General features: G+C 53.0%; 1 protein-coding gene across 1 annotated transcript in view; it reads right to left on the bottom strand.

Annotated features, from left to right (window-relative positions):
• The window catches only part of MXRA5 (matrix remodeling associated 5), a 29,662-nt gene extending 14,990 nt beyond the window's left edge, over window positions 1-14,672 (bottom strand). The window contains exons 1-5 of the mRNA XM_061408236.1: window positions 14,536-14,672; window positions 10,870-11,088; window positions 7,771-7,900; window positions 6,650-7,040; window positions 271-5,277 (exon numbers count right to left, since the gene is read on the bottom strand). Coding sequence (XP_061264220.1) covers window positions 271-5,277; window positions 6,650-7,040; window positions 7,771-7,900; window positions 10,870-11,088; window positions 14,536-14,582 — 5,794 coding nt within the window. The 5' untranslated portion in view covers window positions 14,583-14,672. The remainder of the gene's footprint in view (window positions 1-270; window positions 5,278-6,649; window positions 7,041-7,770; window positions 7,901-10,869; window positions 11,089-14,535) is intronic.
• Between the last annotated feature and the right edge of the window lie 2,974 nt (window positions 14,673-17,646).

Below are 17,646 nucleotides of genomic sequence, written 5' to 3'. Positions count from 1 at the left end.
AAGCCCTAAGTCCCGGTTAGGAATGCTACGTGTTTCCACGGCTGCTTTAAAAAAAAAAAAAAACACCTCACACCCTTGTTCATTTCTCACTCCCCAGTCTCTGTAAAGGGATACACCCATGGATAGATTGTCTGGAGTCGTTTCCCATCACACCTACCTGTTGTCCTCTTCTGACAGTCTCTGCTTCTACGTGGACTTCTTATACTCAAGGAACTCCCCCTTCCCCACCTACCAGCCCCACTTGGAACGCCTGACGTGTAAACGCCCTACCTGTGGACAGCTTGGTCCAAGTCACAAAGGGCTTGGGCTTCCCCGTGGCCTCACAGGGGAACGTGACGTCTGTCTCCACGGTGACGGTCACGGACTGCGGGGATTTGGTGATGATCTGTGGCTTTTCCCCGAGCGTCCAGAATTTGGACGCAGGCAGCCCTCCAGCAGAGAAGAGCTTTGTGCTGCCGTGATGGAAGCTTCTGGAGGGTGGGACGGAAGACGTCGTGAAAGGGACAGAGCTCCGGGTGGAGGAGCCCGGGGGGATGGTCCGTACGTTCATGGATGGGGGTGCTGTGGTCCTGGGGGGGTGCAAGATGGGAGGCGCTGGGGGCCCCAGGTCCATGTGGAAGATGCTCTGAGAGTGGATCCGAGTGTAGGGACCTACGTTGACCTTTCTGTCTCTCAATGCTGGGGCTGGAGAGCTGGGTCCCTGAGGTTTCGGAGTACCTCCCAACTGGGGGAAAGACAGGGTCCTGTTGATAAAGAAAGGGAATCTTCCACCGGGAAGAGGAGGCGCTCTTGAATTCGGAAGCTTGCCCACAGGGTCTCTTCTTAGATCGGGCAGGTGGTTATTTGCAAACGACCTGGAGTTGCCCTGGAATCGGTCAGCTCCTTGGCTGGTCACCGTACCAGGAACGCTAGGTTTGGAACCAGGCCACAAAACCACCACAGGAGTCGTCGGATAACTGGGTGATCTCGGAGTCGTGGCGCGCCTGCCCTCTGGCCAAACCCTCGACGGGTACGCAGTGACTCCCGGTTTGCGGGTCAGGTGACGAGGGGGCTGGAAGGTGACCGAGTATCTGAAGGGGCTTTGTGTGACCGTGTGCGGGGGTCTCATGGTTCCTCTCGGCGGGATTGGTGTGGCGGGAACTCTGGCTGGTTGGTGGAAAACCGGGACCCTCCCAGCCTCATCTGGACTGTCTGGAACATGGGGAAGCATGTTTTTCATTGTACCATCAAACGCTTCCTTTCTTAATGCCTCCTCTGGAGTCAAGGTAAATCTGTCCTGCTTGGAAGAGGGCGTGGATAACTGGTGTGCCTTCGATAAATGTTGAGTTACTTCGTTATTCACAGAAGGCGCTTTGGTTTCTGGGGTCCCCACGTATTGGAAGGTGACATGGTGTTTGGAAGCTTTCCAGGCTGGGGACGTCCCTGAAGGAAGAGGCGGTGTGGGCTCTGCAGTGGTCTCTGTGGAAGACATCAGAGTCGTGGGTGGGAATGGCGATTCTGGCTCCTCCACTGGGGCGGGAGTGGACATTCGACTCTGGGGTCCGATTTCAGAAAGGACAGTAGTGTGAGTGGTTTCACGGCCTCCCTGATCATGGACGGTGGTTTCCGCCGGACTCGAGGATGCCTCTACTTTTAGGACAGGGAGAGTCGTTGAAGGAGCCGCACGTTGGGGTTGAAACAGCGTAGAGACCGCTGCTGAAGGCGAAAACTCACCTAGATCCGCTGACTCTCTCACAGAGGGTGATTCTGTAAGAGCTTCCGAAGGGCTGGTAACAGGTGGGTCTGTGTGTTCCACTCCAAGCTGGGTTGCCCCTGGGGGATCCCAGCTTGTCGTTTTTGGAAAGGGAGACGTCAGAGACACCTCCTTAAATCCTCTCGCAGGGGAGACCTCGGCCACAGAAGGTGATGCCGCATGGGTGACTGAGTCTCCAGGGACCAGACCGTGGGTTTGATAGTCCCTGAGGTCTGTGACACCATGGTTCTTCGTTTCCTGTCCGTCTGACGCAGGCTCACGTGTGACTGGAACAGTCTCTTGGAATCTGTCAGAAGCTGAATATGTTTTGCTGATGCTGGCTGTGCTATAAGCTCCCATGCCGGTTATCTCCCGTGGGTCTCCAGTGGTGAAAGAGACGGTCGTAGGGGAAAGCGCAGCTTGGGAACTGAGGGGAAAAGAGATTCTATGTTTATCTTCTGGAGAAAAGCTGGGCTTGGACACGGAAGCTGCAGAGCTCAGGGTGGAAGTGATGTATCGGTGTCTGTTGCGTTTCTTGCCCTGTTTCCTGTGTGGGCTGCCCCTGGATACGGATTCAGCATGCTCCTCCGTGTCCAAGCGTCCGGCGGTACCTACGGCACTGTTAACCCAGGTCGTAGGAACCAGAGAACTCGCCACTTGAAGGCTTGGAGTCTTCGCTTCGGGGACTTGGGTCGGTGGAGGCGAGAAAGCATCTGTTGGGGCAAACGTCGTATGCGGGGTCTGTTTATGGTGGTGTCGGAATTTGTGGGGTCGGAATCGCCTCCTCCCGTGGGGCCTCTTTCGAGAAGGATGAGTGGTCAGCGCCGACGGTGAAGTGTCCTTTTGGGCTGGCGTGGTCACTGGTGCCGTGGTCATGTCCTTGCCAAACACAACGCCAGGCATGGACTCCCTGGGATGCTGCAAGTCAGTGACGCTGTTCACCACTTCTGGTGTCGAGTCAAGTGGAGTGGTCAGGTGTACGGCTTGCCCATTTCCCTTGACGCTTCTGGAGTCTGTGGGGTGCGTCTCTAGCGTACCCTCTTCCTGAAGTGTCTGAGAAGTCTCCTTCATGCCCTCAGGAGTCAGTGGGTGGCCTGGAGTGCTTAAACCAGTTTCCACAAGCTGCGGGCTGTCTGTCTGTTCCTGGAGGTGAGTTTCAACTGGGATGCTGGGGTCCCCTAAGGTGGGGTCTTCAAGCGGCTCAGACGTCCTAGCCTCGGCAACCCACGAGGCGGGAGTTGGTGTGAAGCGTGTGGAGGCCTGTTCTTTCACGGCCTTCTCAGCTGGTTGTGAATTTGTCCCCAGATCGGGGTAAAAGTAGGTCACAGTCTCAGACTCAGCTAAGGGTACGGCGTCCATCGGAGATTCATCCTCAGGGGATGTGGCCTCCGGCACGGACCCAACATGGAGGGTGGACCAGCTGTCTGTGGCTACATTTTCCTCGGTGGGCTCTTTGTGTTCCATTTCCAGGGTCTGCAGAGTAGAAGATTCATAAAGTACAGATGCCAGTGTCGTGGCTGGGGTCTGGTTGGAGTCAACTTCAGTGGGAGTTGCACCCACGGTCTTCTCAGAAGAGTCCTCATCAATAAATTCTTCCGAGCGAGTGCCTGTCACTCTGGGTTCGCTACGAACGACTCCGTCATGGCCAGGTTGGAGCGGAACGGTCCTAGGGGAGGAGACAGCGCTGGAAGCCTGCTCTTCCTCGCCAAACACGAACATATCTCCCGAGGATTCTTCTGAACTGCTTGTGGTCTGCACGGGTGATACTGAGCCGGGAGCAACGGCAGGCAGAGGTGAAGTCACTTCCTGCCTCATCAGTGAAGGTGCGAGGACCGTGATGACCTGCGGTCCTTCCGTTCCCTTAGGGAGACTTCTCCCACGGACTCTGGCTAAGATATCTGCCCAGCGCTCTGGATTAATCTGCTTCTTGGCCACGTTTACCCTCCGCCTGGACTCGAAGACTCTGCGGCCTTCGGCAACGTTGGTCTCCGGCTCCTTGGTGGGGTGCTTCCAGGGTTTCAGCTTTCTGCGCCCTTTCCTGGTCTTCTTACCCCCACCACTGGCGTCATCCGTTGCTCTGATTAACACCTCTTGGTCCTGTGGGTGGAGGACCGTCTTCGATGTGTTCTCTTCATCTCCCATGCCGGATCCGCCTTCATCCTCCACGATCCCGCCTCGCCCTCCAGAAAGAGTCCTACTTCCTGGGCGTCCGCGTCTTTTCGGAGACCCACGGGACCCCTTCTTGCTCACCTGGACCCCCACCGTAAAATGATCCGACCCTCGCTGGTTGACAGCCACGCATCTGTAGTAACCACTGTCGCTGCCTTGAACCTTGGGGATGGAAAGTGTGCCGTCGGCCAGCACGTAGGCATGTGAGGCGTTGGCCATTGCGTTCAGCATCCTTTTGTTTGGAAGGATCCAGCTGATCTGGGCTTCCGGTACAGCCAGTGCCTGGCAAGGCAGTGTCACAGGCTCCCCTGGGTTCTTCTGAATGGTTACTGTATATGCGTCAGGAGGCTGAATGACCGGCGGCTGTACCAGGACCCTGTAGAGCATCCGGTCTGTCTCATCCCTCACCCGAGCGATGCACTGGTACAGACCAGCGTCCGACGGCTGCGTCGACCTGATCTTCAGCCAGCCGCTGGTGAGGACGGAGAACCTGCCGTCACGGTCTTCCATTGGCGCTTTCACGACAGACCCGTCCGGGAGCACCCAGGAGATGGAGGGGCTCTCGGAGGCCCTCACGTTGCAGCTCAGTTGGCAGGCGCTCCCCTCCAGGACAGTCTGGGCTCTCTGCACGGCTCTGCCGGGCTCAATCATAACCCAGCTTCTGCTAGGAGACAGCCTCGTGTCCTTGGCGGACATGACCAGGGCGTGCCGAGACGAATACGACAGCACCACCAGTTTGGCCGAGCTCAGACGCCGGTTGAGCTGCAGCTCTATGGACGGCTGCGTGACCCACTCTGGCTCGGCGAGGACGTGGGCCCTGACGCCTGTGTAGTACAGCGTGCTGTCGTCGTCCGCATCTTGTCTGTACTGGTAGCCGAGCCTGGGGTCTTTGCCGAGTGCCGGTTCCCGGTGGAGCTTCACAGGGACCTCGCTGTAGTAGGCAATCAGCTTCCAGAGCTTCTCGTAGTTCTGTCGCGTCATGGGACACTCAAAGTCTAAGGCAACCGTGGCATTGATCTCTATTTCCTGGGGGTCTGTCTGGTTCAAGTGCAGCCTGTACACGTCGGTGGGCTTCTTGATGTCACAGACCAGGTGGACCGTGTTTCCGTGCTCGTCGCTCATGTTCACGGACACGTTCCACGCAGGGAACTGGAACCCGTCTGGGGAGAAGGGATGGTCAGCACCCTCGTCTTCGTCCTGATCGTCCTCACTACTCCGGCTCCGGTTCTGTCTCAGCGGGGACTCGATTGAAGGCTTCTGACAGCGGACATCCCGCAGCTTCTGAAGCTCCTGTCCGTGCCACTTCTTGGGACTGAAGCACGTGGAACAGAGCTGACCTCCTTCGTACGCTTTGTCCTTCTTACACTTCAGGACCCCTGAAACACAGCAGCAGACAAACATGTGCTAAGTCAACGACCCGAAGAATGGACAGAGGATGAACCCTGTGTTTGCATTTTTATCACCTGGGAGCATCTCAGCCAAGATTCAAGACTTTATCTACCTGGTATCCGTGATGTCACCTAGCAGCTTAAATCCATTTAACCTCATGTGTGATAACTAACCAGGGTCTGGGAGGTTCTTGACAGGGAGTACTTTTTAAAAAGATATTGTTAGGGACTTCCTGGTGGTCCAGTGGCTAAGACTCTGTGCTCCCAACGCAGGGGGCCTGGGTTCCATCCCTGGTCAGGGAACTAGATCCCACATGCGGCAAGGAAAAGACATTTTTAAGTTGACAAAGAATCTCTCTTCATACATATGATGCAATTTTCCTTTTATGAAGGTCCAGGAGAACCTATGTAAGTCTCTGAAACCCATGAATGTATTTCCAGGTCCTAGAACCAACTGTGGGGTTTTCCTGGTGGCTTAGATAGTAAAGAATCCGCCTGCAATGCAGGAGACTGGGGTTCGATCTCTGAGTCAGGAAGATCCCCTGGAGGAGGAAATGGCAACCCACTCCAGTCTTCTTGCCTGGAGAATCCCATGGACAGAGGAGCCTGGCGGGCTACACTCCACAGGGTTGCAAAGAGTTAGACACAACTGAGTGGCTAACACTTAAGAACCAACTCTTGGCACGGGCCGTGTCACATCGACCTTTCATAACTACATTTTCTCTTGAAACAATTTTTCATTTCAGGCAGTATTTTCTTTTTTGGATTCACATTCTTACTCTTGGCTTCCTGGACACTCAATCTTCCAGAATTTTGTCCTACTCTGGCCAACGCTGACACTTTCAGTGTTTCTCTGCCCAACTCATTATGGATGAACTATTCCTGGACTCGGTCTGAGACCCCTCCCTTCTTGCCCTGCCCTGTCATTGAGGGTCTCGCCCACGCGGGTGGTTTCAATTACCGTCTACTGGCTGCCGATGAGTTCTGTCTATGCTTCTCCATTCCAAACCCATCCTAGGAGAGGCACACCGACGCCCGACTAGACAAGCCCATCAAATGGTACAAATGCTCCTCAAACTCATGTCTACAGAATCAAACTATATTTTTCTCCCTGCTAAACGTCTTGCGGCTTTTCTGTATTTATCTGTGCCAAGTCGCTTTAGTCGTGTCTGACTCTTTGCGACCCCATGGACTGTAGACCCACCAGGCTCCTCTGTCCATGGGGATTCTCCAGGCAAGAAGACTGGAGTGGGCTGCCCTTTCTTCCTCCAGGGGAATTTTCCTGACCCAGGGATCGAATGCAGGTCTCCCGCACTGCAGGTGGATTCTTGACCATCTGAGCCGCCTGTGTGGTTCCTACCTTTGGTTTTGGCGTCCCACTGCAGAAACCAGGTCATGTCACAGTCACAGGCCCACGGATTGCCATGCAGGTAGAGGTTCTCTAGAAGCGGCATGTTCTGCAGCATGCCGGTGGGGAGAGTGCTGATGGCGTTCTCGGCCAGGTAGAGGTGTCTCACGGTGGAGAGCCTGAAGTAGTCCAGGAAGGCGAAGGTGGAGAAGGTGGCGGGGTGCAGCTGGCGAAGCAGGTTCCCCTCTAAGTGGAGGAGCCTCAGGGAGGTTAAGCCCCTGAACGCTTCCGGGTGGATGAACTCGATCTGGTTGTGGTCCATGTGCAGCCTCACCAGGTTCCACAGCCCCTGCAGGGTCTCGCCCGTGATGACGCGAAGCTTATTGTAGCTGAACTTGAAAACCTACAAACACCGGAAGTGGAAAATGTTGCACCGGAAGTGGAAAATGTTGCACCAGAAGTGGAAAATGTTGCTCAGTCGTGGGATAGCCTTTTCCTTCTCCAGGGAACATTCCTAACCCAGGGATCGAACCCAGGTCTCCCACATTGCAGGCAGATTCTTTACCAGCTGAGCCACAAGGGAAGCCCAAGAACACTGCAATGGGGTAGCCTATCCCTTCTCCAGGGAACATTCCCAACCCAGGGATTGAACCGGGGTCTTCTGCATTGCAGGTGGATTCTTTACCAGCTGAGCCACAAGGGAAGCCCTGTTTATAATTTAAATAAAAGAAAACACCACAGACAGGAACAGAAAGCAGAACAAAGGTCTGGGAAGGAAAGACATGAAGCTCATTTTTCATGTTTAGAAAAAGTGGCCTTTTCATTCATTGTGAAGGAGGATTTTAAAGTTTTCCCTCTCCACGGCTGGTGGTAGAGGTTGCAATTAGTGCTGGTCATATATGCCCAGTTTGGTTGGTTTTAGTAGCTAAGTTGTGACCGACTCTATGACCCCATGGACTGCAGCCCACCAGGTTCCCCTGTCCATGGGATTCTCCAGGCAAGAACACTGGAGTGGGTTGCCATTTCTTCCCCCAGGGGATCTTCCCCACCCAGGGATTGAAACAGTGTCTCATGCATTGGCAGGCAGATTCTTTACCACTGAACCACCTGGGAAACCGCCACGCCTGGTTTACCTGGAGCGAAATGAGGTCTCTCAGAGCCCCGTCGGGGATGCTGGGGATGTCATTTCCATGGATCATGAGGAGCTCCAGCTTCGTCAGTCCAGCGAACGACGTTTCTGACAAAGCCTGTATGCTATTAAACCTAGAAGAGAAAAAAATGGAAAGTCATTTCTGAAAAAAAAAAAAAATCTTTGGGGCTGTCCCAACAGGAAAGAACAACTCTTTCTTTCAAAACAGGAAAGAGCCACTCTTTTTCTTTCAATGCTGAATGAGAACCCTAAAAAAACATCTGTGTGGGAATGAAAATCAGGAGCACTCTGCCAATAATCGGTCATTCCCCGAGGGTTTTCAACCCTTTGCAGAACTGCTGACAGGCAACTCAGACCCTGAGTTCTATCTGCAGTAGACACTGCTGTTTTCTCTTTTGCTTTTTTCCCAACAAAATTACGCACCATGCCAGCCTCGTTATCTCCTTTGAGGCTGGACTTCCCTGGTGGCTCAGATGGTAAAGAAGCCACATCCAGTGCAGGAGACCCAGGTTTGATCCCCAGGTGGGGAAGATCCCCTAGAGAAGGGAATGACAACGCAGTCTGGTATTGCTGCCTGGAGAATCCCATGGACAGAGGATCCTGGAGGGCTACAGTCCACGGGGTCACAACAGTTGGACATGACTGAGCGACTAACACTATCCAGAAACAGTGCTGTGACATTATGAGTGATATTCTTCTACTACATGTACTTAATTTTTCTTTTTAATTTTCAGTTGGAGGATAATTGCTTTACAATGTTGTATTGGTTACTGCCATACATCAACATGAATCAGACAATAGAAACATGGTACGCTGAATCAAGTTACACCTTAAGCCAGATGGAAGTATTATGTGTTGGTGCCATGAAACTAGTCCTTGTCTTGTTTATTTCTCTTCCTTGGAAGGACTGATGCTCAAGCTGAAACTCCAATCCTTTGGCCACCTGAATTGAAGAGCTGACTCACTGGAAAAGACCCTGATAATGGGAAAGATTGAAGGCGGGAGGAGAAGGGGACGACAGAGCATGAGATGGTTGGATGGCATCACCGACTCAATGGACATGAGTTAGTGATGGACAGGGAGGCCTGGCGTGCTGCGGTTCATGGGGTTGTAAAGAGTCGGACATGACTGAACTGAATATTACATGAGACCATCTCAAGATACTGTTGACGGAAGTAGGAAAAAGAGTCATTTTGATATCTGTCTTTGCTTCCAATGGCAAAGTCTTTGCATGCTCGGTCGCTAAGTTGTTGTCCCACTCTTTGCAACTCTATGGACTATAGCCCACCAGGCTCCTCTGCCCGTGGGACTCTTCAGGCAAGAATACTGGAGTGGGTTGTCCTGCCCTCCTCCAGGGGATCTTCCCGACCCAGGGAATGAACCTGCGTCTCCTGCGTTTCCTGCACTGCAGGCAGATTCTTTACCGCTGAGCCACCGGGGAAGCCCAAGAGACAAGAGTGATCGCAGATCAACTCTGTTTTCCTTTCTACAAACTCGGAGCGCCCGTTCTACCCGATTCAAAGCAGCTTTAGTTCCTCTTCTGCATAAATCGGAAGACTGTGAAAAGGAAACTGGTTTTAAAATTGTCAAACGATTTAACGATTATAAAAAGGAAACGGTTACTATTCTCTCTTCTGGCAAAGCCAACGTCTTTTCCCTGTGGAGTGATCATCATCGTGGTTAGATTTTTTTTTTTTTTCAGACAGTCAAGTTTGCCAAGTTTTTTTTTTTTTTTTGAGAGAGAGCTATTTCATGGTCCATTGCTATAGATTTTTGAAGTGTTTATCTCACTCTCTTACTGCCCATTCCTTCACTCTTTTACTAGACCTTCTAATCGGTAAAGGCAAGAATTTTCGAGGCTCTGTACTCGAAGAGGACTTTGTCTTACTGGTCACTTTGTCTTACTAATATGTCTGTTCATCAAACCCTAAATAGTTTCGTTGTTTTATAGGTGGTAGGAAGTAGGTAGCATATTTTGCTGAAGAACTCCAAATGATTGTTTACTATTAGAATTGTGCAAATGATAGTTTAGTATGAAAATTTTATGAGTACCTATAATTCACGGAAATGGACACTTAGGTATAGAAAGTACATATGGGTATAGAAGAAAATTGAAATGTAAAAGTTCTCCCCGAAATGCAGCACTAAAATATCTGTTTAGAGGACTTCCCTGGTCCCAGGTGTTGCTAGTGGAAAAGAACCCACCTGCCAAAGCAGGAGATGTAAGAGACGGGGGTTGGATCCCTGGCTTGGGAAGATCCTCTGGAGGAGGGCATGGCAACCCACTCCAGCATTCTTGCCTGGAGAATCCCCAGGGGCAGAGGAGCTTGGTGGGCTACAGTCCATAGGGTTCAGAGAGTCGGACAGGACTGAGCAACTAACACTTTCACTTTCTGATGGTCCAGTGGTTAATACTTCATGCTCCTCCCAATGCAGGGGGCCCAGGTTCAATCCCTGGTCTGGGAACTAGATCCCATATGCCTCAACTAAGAGTTGGCGTCACACAACTAAAGATTCTGTATGTTGAAACTGAGGCCTGATGCAGCCACATAAATAAATACATTAAAAAAAAAACTATTTAAAATACATCAATATTTTAAATAGGCAAAACCTGAAAGAACTCTTATTTCATCAAAGTCACGATTGCGTCATACTGATAATTTACAGAGTCGAAGATGTCTCACTCATTCTATTTATCGTTTTGTAATAACTGCTGAAATCTATTTAAACGCTATTAGTATATTTATGCATGCATCATATATTTTGCATCTGCAGTGCATTAAAGAATTGTTAACAATGGAAATGTATCAAGGAGCTGAAGCTGTCTCTGATGGCTCATAATCAAGCTTTGTGACAGAGACTCGTGCTGATGGATTAAGTCAGATACTAGCCCCAAAGGACCACATTTAGTAGAGTTATAAATGTCCTGTTGATTAGGCCCACATCATGCAAGACATGGTGACGCACACACGAATACACACTCACCGTCACATACGTGCTCACACACCCGTACACGAAAGATGAAACCCGCCCGCCCGCTCGCGAGGAGGCTGAGATGGCTCAGAAGGAATGTGGTACAAACCCCAGATTGATTCTTTCCACATGTGGAGAGATCCCAGCGGGCACGGAAGCCAAGGAGCGGAACGTGCAGTGGACTTCGCTGGGGACGTAGCAGGCGCAGGGGTGGGGGCAGGCCAGTGCCACGTGGGGGCGTCCCCAGAGCAGAATCAGCACCATGGAGAGGGCCCGCCATCGCGCCCATGTCATCGGCATCTCGTCCGGGTGGGCCATCCCGGCACACCTGTCGGGGAACCACACAAAGCCAGGTGTCAGACAGCCCTTCCGTACTGCCAGCTGGTTTTACCTGCACTGTGCCTCACGACGCTAAGCTTCCCAAGGCGTCACCATGGGGCGTCTGAATGACGCAAAGCATGTGCGTGGAGCAACACAAACTTTAAGATTTTTTTTCAATTGTCGTTTGCCACTCAGTTTAATGCAACTGTAGAATACAGCCTTCACTCTTGACATTGATATTACAACTTGGAAATGTCGCTGTGTTTTAAGGGAGGATATGAATTTGACAGGCCCAGTGGAGTGGGTAGCTGTTCCCTTCTCCAGGGGGATCGTCCCAACTCAGGGATCCAACCCAGGTCTCCCGCATTGCAGGCAGGTTCTTTACCAGCTGAGTCACCAGGGAAGCCCAAGAAGGCTGGAGTGGGTAGGCTATCCCTTCTCCAGGGGATTTTCCTGATCCAGGAAGCCAACCAGGGTCTCCTGCATTGCAGGCGGATTCTTTATTAGCTGAGCTACCAGGGAAGCCCTGTACTTACCGACAAATACACAAATGGGTGTATATATACAAATATATATTTGTATAAAAGTATGAAAGCTGAAAGGAAAGGGTTAGTCACTCAGTCATGTCCGATTCTTTGCAACCCCATGGACTGTAGCCTGCCAGGCTCCTCTGTCCATGGGATTCTCCAGCCAAGACTACTGGGACGGGTTCCCATTTCCTTCTCCAGGGAATCTTCCTGACTCAGGGATCAAACCCAGATCTCCTGCACTGCAGGCAGATTCTTTACTGTTTGAGCCACCAGGGAAGTCCTATATGCATAAGTATGCATTTGTAAAAATGTATATATATACACAAATATACAAATATATGTATATGTAAATATGTATTTGTATAAATGTATTTATAAGGGCTTGCCAGGTGACTCAGTGGTAAAGAACCTGCCTGCCAATGAAGGAAAGTCAGGAGACACAGGGTTCAATCCCTGGGTCAAGAAGATCCCCTGGAGGAGAAAATGGCAACCCACTCCAGTATTCTTGGCTGGAGAATTCCATGGACAGAGGAGCCTGGCGGGCTACAGTCCATGGGGTCACAAAAGAGCTGGACATGACTTACCAACTAAACAACAATGTATATATACCCACAAGTATATACTTGTATGAATGTGTATATATATATATTTTTGTGCTTATATATAGCGATGAGAAATTCCATGGACAGATGAGCCTGGTGGGCTATAGACCATGGTGTCGCAGAGAGTCAGACAGGACTGAGCGGCTAACACCCACATTACTTGAAACATGTTTCAAGTCATAAAAGTAACTGTTATCTATCCACCTCCGATGTTTATCTCGAGCCGTTACATACTGTATATAACTGAATAACAAGCTTCTCCGGAAATCCATTAGGACCAGAAGTATTTCCTTCTTTTAATGGCATTCCTTAAAGTTTTACTCATACCATCTTCAAGGGCTTATAGAGATGTTCACTAAAGCAGAATGTATTCCATTGTATGTGGGTTTGTCTCCTCTCCTTAATTTTTTTTTCCTCCCTTGGAAGAACCGAAATGTTGAGAGGGAAAAACATTATTCTTTACCAGGGAGCAAATTTGGAGAAATGTCTGAAAAATGTGCCACGAGAGAAAGAGGCAAGGAATAGCCTGATGAAGAATCTTGAGGCAAACAAAAAAACGTCAGTAAGACCAAAAAAAAAGGAGGGGGGGGGAAGGAAGTATAAAGGATAGGAAAGAAGGGAGATCAGAAGGGAAAATAGGGAAAGAGAAAAAAAGAGAAAAAAGGAAGGAAAAGATCAGATAAAATATTAGCTTGCATCAGCCGCTACCTCCTTTAGAAAGTCAGTGACTATTTCTTCATGCATCAGTCATGCCTTCATCAAATCACACTTTCGGCAACTCTTGCATGAAGTTTATGGATCAGTAAGTAACAACACAGGGAAGGTGGAGAAACACGGATAGAGAAATGCGCCGGTTCCCCACGGTTGCCAACCCCGACTTCTGATCATAAACACTCTATTTGCTCCCGCGCTGTAGGGACACCCCAGATGCATGCACAGCGTTTCTCGCCCTTTAGGGGCCCTGGGAACGGACGTTTTCTGAAGCCCTTACGCGTTTCGTTTTTCAGCTGCTCCTAAAGAGCTGACGGTGCAAGCAGCTTTGCAAACACCGAGCCCAGGCGCCTCCTCTCCGCCTTGGAACCGACCGGCTTCTGCAGAGCGTTTTTCGGTTCTCCAGGCCCCTCACCCGCGCGCTTGACCCTCCACACGGGCTCATGCCCCCCGCAGGCGGAGCTCGTCCCCGGCGCTCGGCTTTCTACCCAGGCCCCCACCCCACCCCCGCCAGAAGACCGCAGGGACGCGCCCCCGCTCCCCTTTGAACCCCAATCCCGAGGCCTCGCGGGGAAGCCTCCCTGCGTCTGCACGATCTCCGGGCACGCCCGGCGACCCCCGGGAAGCTGGACTCGGGGCGCGAGGCAGTCGGCGGGCGTCCACCCGGCGGAGTAGACTATGGAGGGGGCGGACGCGCGGCCTTGCGCCCCTGGCCGGCTTCCAGCGCCCGCTCCGGGCGCGCCCGGGCAGGCTGCGCCGTGACTTCACGAACGAGCTTTCCCGGAGCGCGGCTCGGGTTACCCCGAGGGTCTCCGACGCCGGAGACTCGGACACCAAAGGGCGTCTCTCCCCCAAACTATTGACTTCCTCAGCTTGCGCGCGGATCAGAGACCCCACCCACCCACCCACCCACCCACCCAAACCCCCGTCCCCCGGCAGAGGAAGGGGGTTGCTTTGCGTCTCCCCACTTTGCAGGGCAAAAGGAGGAGGTGGGCGGGGGTTAGCGGTGGAGAGTCTTAGGGATCTGGAGAAATCGGGGAGACGGCCCCGCAACTGTGACTTGCCCCTCGCCACCAACGCAGGAGCGCAGCCGGTTACACTTGAGGGTCTTGTCGGGGGGTCCCCAGGAAACCAGGGATGGAGGAGAGAGAGGCCACTTTGGAAAGGGGACCTTAGACCTAGTCTGTGCATCTTCCGGGATGATTTCCGTCAGCTTCTGTGCTGGATGGTGCTGTGCTGTGCTTAGTCGCTCAGTCGTGTCCGACTCTTGGCGACCCCACGGAATTCTCCAGGCCAGATACTGGAGTGGGTTGCCATTTCCTTCTCCAGGAGGATCTTCCCCACCCAGGGATCGAACCCAGATCTCCCGCATGGCGGGCAGATTCTTTTACCGGCTGAGCCACCAGGAAAGCCCTTTCTGGATGGTAGCTGTACCCTTAAAAGAGCTCCAGGAAAATTTCCAGAAGTCTTCTTTGCCCTCGCCCCCTGCTCCCCCCAATGCAATACCGGTCCCCTTTCCAACTCTCTCCACCCCTTGCAGACAGAGCCGGGCCCCCCGCCCCCACCTCCCCAGCAACCGCCGGGGGCGCCCAGGCAGCCCTCAGTCCTCACCTGTTCGTCGGAAGCCGCGACCCACCGGAGCGGTGCGCCCAGAGCATTCACCCGGCCGGGGCGCGCGAGTCACCGCCGGGGGTCGGCCGGGGCCATGTCCTGCTGCCCGGGGGGCGAGGCGAGCGGCTCGGCTTCCCAGCGCGGCGCCCTTTTATTCCCGTCGCCGAGAGCCTTCCCCGAGAGCACGCCTCGGCCCAGCCCCACCCTGCCCCACCCCGGGGAGACGGGGCGCGGGGGACCCTGGCCGCGCCGCCGCCGCGCGCTCAGCCCTCCTCTCGGCTCCGCATGGCGCCGCGGCCCGGGTGGGCACGACTCGTCCACGCCGGTGGGGCGAGCCGCTGGGGCCCCGCGCACACACGGCCGGCTGGAGGAAGCTGGAGGGGCTGGTGCGGGGGTCGGGCGGTGGGGAAGTATCCGGGCCCCTTCACCCCCGAGAGGAACTCCGGGGGGTACCCGAGGGACGGAGAGATACCCGGGAGCGCACAGCCCCGAGGTCTGCGCCCGGAGCGCCCTTCCCAGCAAGATTTGGAGGAGGACTGTGTCTTTCTTTTCACGGGGGGAAGAGAGAAGGAATACGGCTTGCGCTCCCCCAGGCGGGCTGGAGTTTTCTCTGGCGGCGCCTCCGGACCCCGAGTGCAGGCTGCAGGCAGCCGGGGGCGCCCGCCGGCATCTCCGGAGGAGCCGTAGGCGAGGCTGCAACCAGAGCCCCCGGCCACGCCCTCCCGCTTCTCCTGTGGCTCCTGGCAGCCACCATCCCTCCTCCAGCCTGAATCCTCCTGCCAAAAAAAAAAAAAAAAAGGTGGAACGCTTTCTTTTTTTTTCTTGTCCCGGTTTGGAGAGCCTGAAGGGGCTGGGCCCGGATGAGCGCTTTGGGGAGCCCCGAAGTACTGGCTGGGGCAAGTGAGATGGAGGGCTGGAGGGGAGGGCTGGGGAAATCGAGGCTGGAGAGGACCCTGCTCTCTGTAACGCAGAAGGGGAAGCGGGCAGAGAAGGACCTATGTTGGTTTCCAGGAGGAAGGAGAACTGGGAAAAAAGGGCAAGGGGTCAGGTGAGGGCTGTTAGCAGTGAGACCACCTGGGCAGAGTTAAGGCAGGCTAAGGGCAGTCACTGGGAAGAGAGAAAAACAGGCTGAGCGCCCAAAGAATTGATGCCTTCCAACTGTGGTGATGGAGAAGGCTCTCGAGAGTCCCTGGGACTGCAAGGAGATCCAACCAGTCCATCCCAAAGGAGATCAGTCCTGAATATTCATCGGAAGGACTGATAATGAAACTCCAATCCTTTGGCTGCCTGATGCAAAGAGCCAATGTACTAGAAAAGACCCTGATGCTGGGAAAGATTGAAGGCAGGAGGAGAAGGGGACGACAGAGGATGAGATGGTTGGATGGCATCACTGGCTCAATGGACATGAGTTTGAGTAAACTCTGGGAGTTGGTGATGGACAGGGAGGCCTGGCGTGCTGCAGTCCATGGGGTCCCAAAGAGTCGCAAAGAGTTGGACACGACTGAACTAACAACACACATTACTGGCTTTTGGGCTTCCCGGGTGGCAGTAGTCCTAAAGAACCTGCCTATCAGCTTCTTTAAAGACTCCAGGTTCTTTTTGGATTCTTAAGGAGACTTTGGAGAAGGCAATGGCACCCCACTCCAGTACTCCTGCCTGGAAAATCCCATGGACGGAGGAGCCTGGTGGGCTGCAGTCCGTGGGGTCGCTGAGGGTCGAACACGACTGAGCGCCTTCACTTTGACTTTTCACTTTCATGCATTGGAGAAGGAAATGGCAACCCACTCCAGTGTTCTTGCCTGGAGAATCCCAGGGACAGGGGAGCCTGGTGGGCTGATGTCTATGGGGTCGCACAGAGTCGGACACGACTGAAGTGACTTAGCAGCAAGGAGACTTAGTCCTGGGTTCAATCCCTCCAGCAGGAAGATTCCCCCAGAGAAGGGCATGGTAACCCACTCCAGTATTCTTGCCTGAAGAACCCCGATGGACAGAGAAGCCTGGTGTGCTACAGTCTAGGGGGTCACCAAGAGTCAGACAGGACTGAAGCGACTTAGTGCACATCACCACCTCTTTATCCATCCCTCTGTTGATGAACATACGACTTAGCAATCCCACTCCTGGGCTTCCACCCAGGGGAGGGAAAAAAAGAAACATAATTCAAAAAGATACATGGACCCCAATGTTCATTGCAGCCCTGTTAACAATAGATAAGACATGGAATCAACGGTAAAGATCATTGAGTTGCAAAGACTCAGACAGGACTGAGCGATTTTCAGTCCCGTTGCTTAACAGGGGTTGTAAGAGTGAATTCTGCCTCCATGACCACCACTCACCCTCCATCAACAGAAGGACAACTGGCCCTCAGTATTCTAGGGTGAGTGGAGACAAAAGGGGGTGAAGAAAAAAAGAAGTCTGAACAGGCAGTGTGTACTTGCCCAAGCCGGGGAATCCCAGGGGTGGACTGGTATCTGATGGGGAAGCAGCATCTTTATTTGAGCAGAGACTTTGAGGAATGTTGCATGTGAAACTTGCCCCCCTGTCTGTCTAGGGGGAAGCCTTAAATGAGAATCCAAGCTACTGGCTCTGAGAATGAGGGGTTATTTTTGTGTTTCTCCCTTCCTTCATACCACAGTCAGTGGAAGTCTCCCATTCCATGGCGTTCACTCAAATGTTTCCAGATTTTTCTCAACTGCGTATTTCAAAATAGAAAAGAAGAAGGACCCATCAGAGGGAGGCTCCCAGATCTCCCCAGCTCAGCTGAATTATTTCTGCCAAACAGGCTGGAGAAATTCCTGGTCAACCCGGAGGGTAGCCACGCAAGGACATGAACTCAAGAGTGACCCATCATCGTGGGGGTTATTCGAAATGGGATTTCTGGACAAAATGGAAACAATTTTGCCATAAGTAAGTGCTAAGTCCGTGTCTGACTCTTTGCCACCCCATGGACTGTAGCCCGCCAGGCTCCTCTGTCCTTGGGGATTCTCCAGGCAAGAAGACTGGAGTGGGTGGCCATGCCCTCCTCCGGGGGATCCCCCCAACCCAGAGACTGAAGCTGCATCTCCTCTGTCTCCATCACCGCAGGCGGATTTATCAGCCGTTGAGCCACCGGGG

This window comes from Bos javanicus, chromosome X, assembly GCF_032452875.1.
Source record: "Bos javanicus breed banteng chromosome X, ARS-OSU_banteng_1.0, whole genome shotgun sequence".
NCBI lineage: Eukaryota > Metazoa > Chordata > Mammalia > Artiodactyla > Bovidae > Bos > Bos javanicus.
Note: the sequence above shows the minus strand (reverse complement) of the source record. Positions and strands in the feature narration are given on the sequence as shown.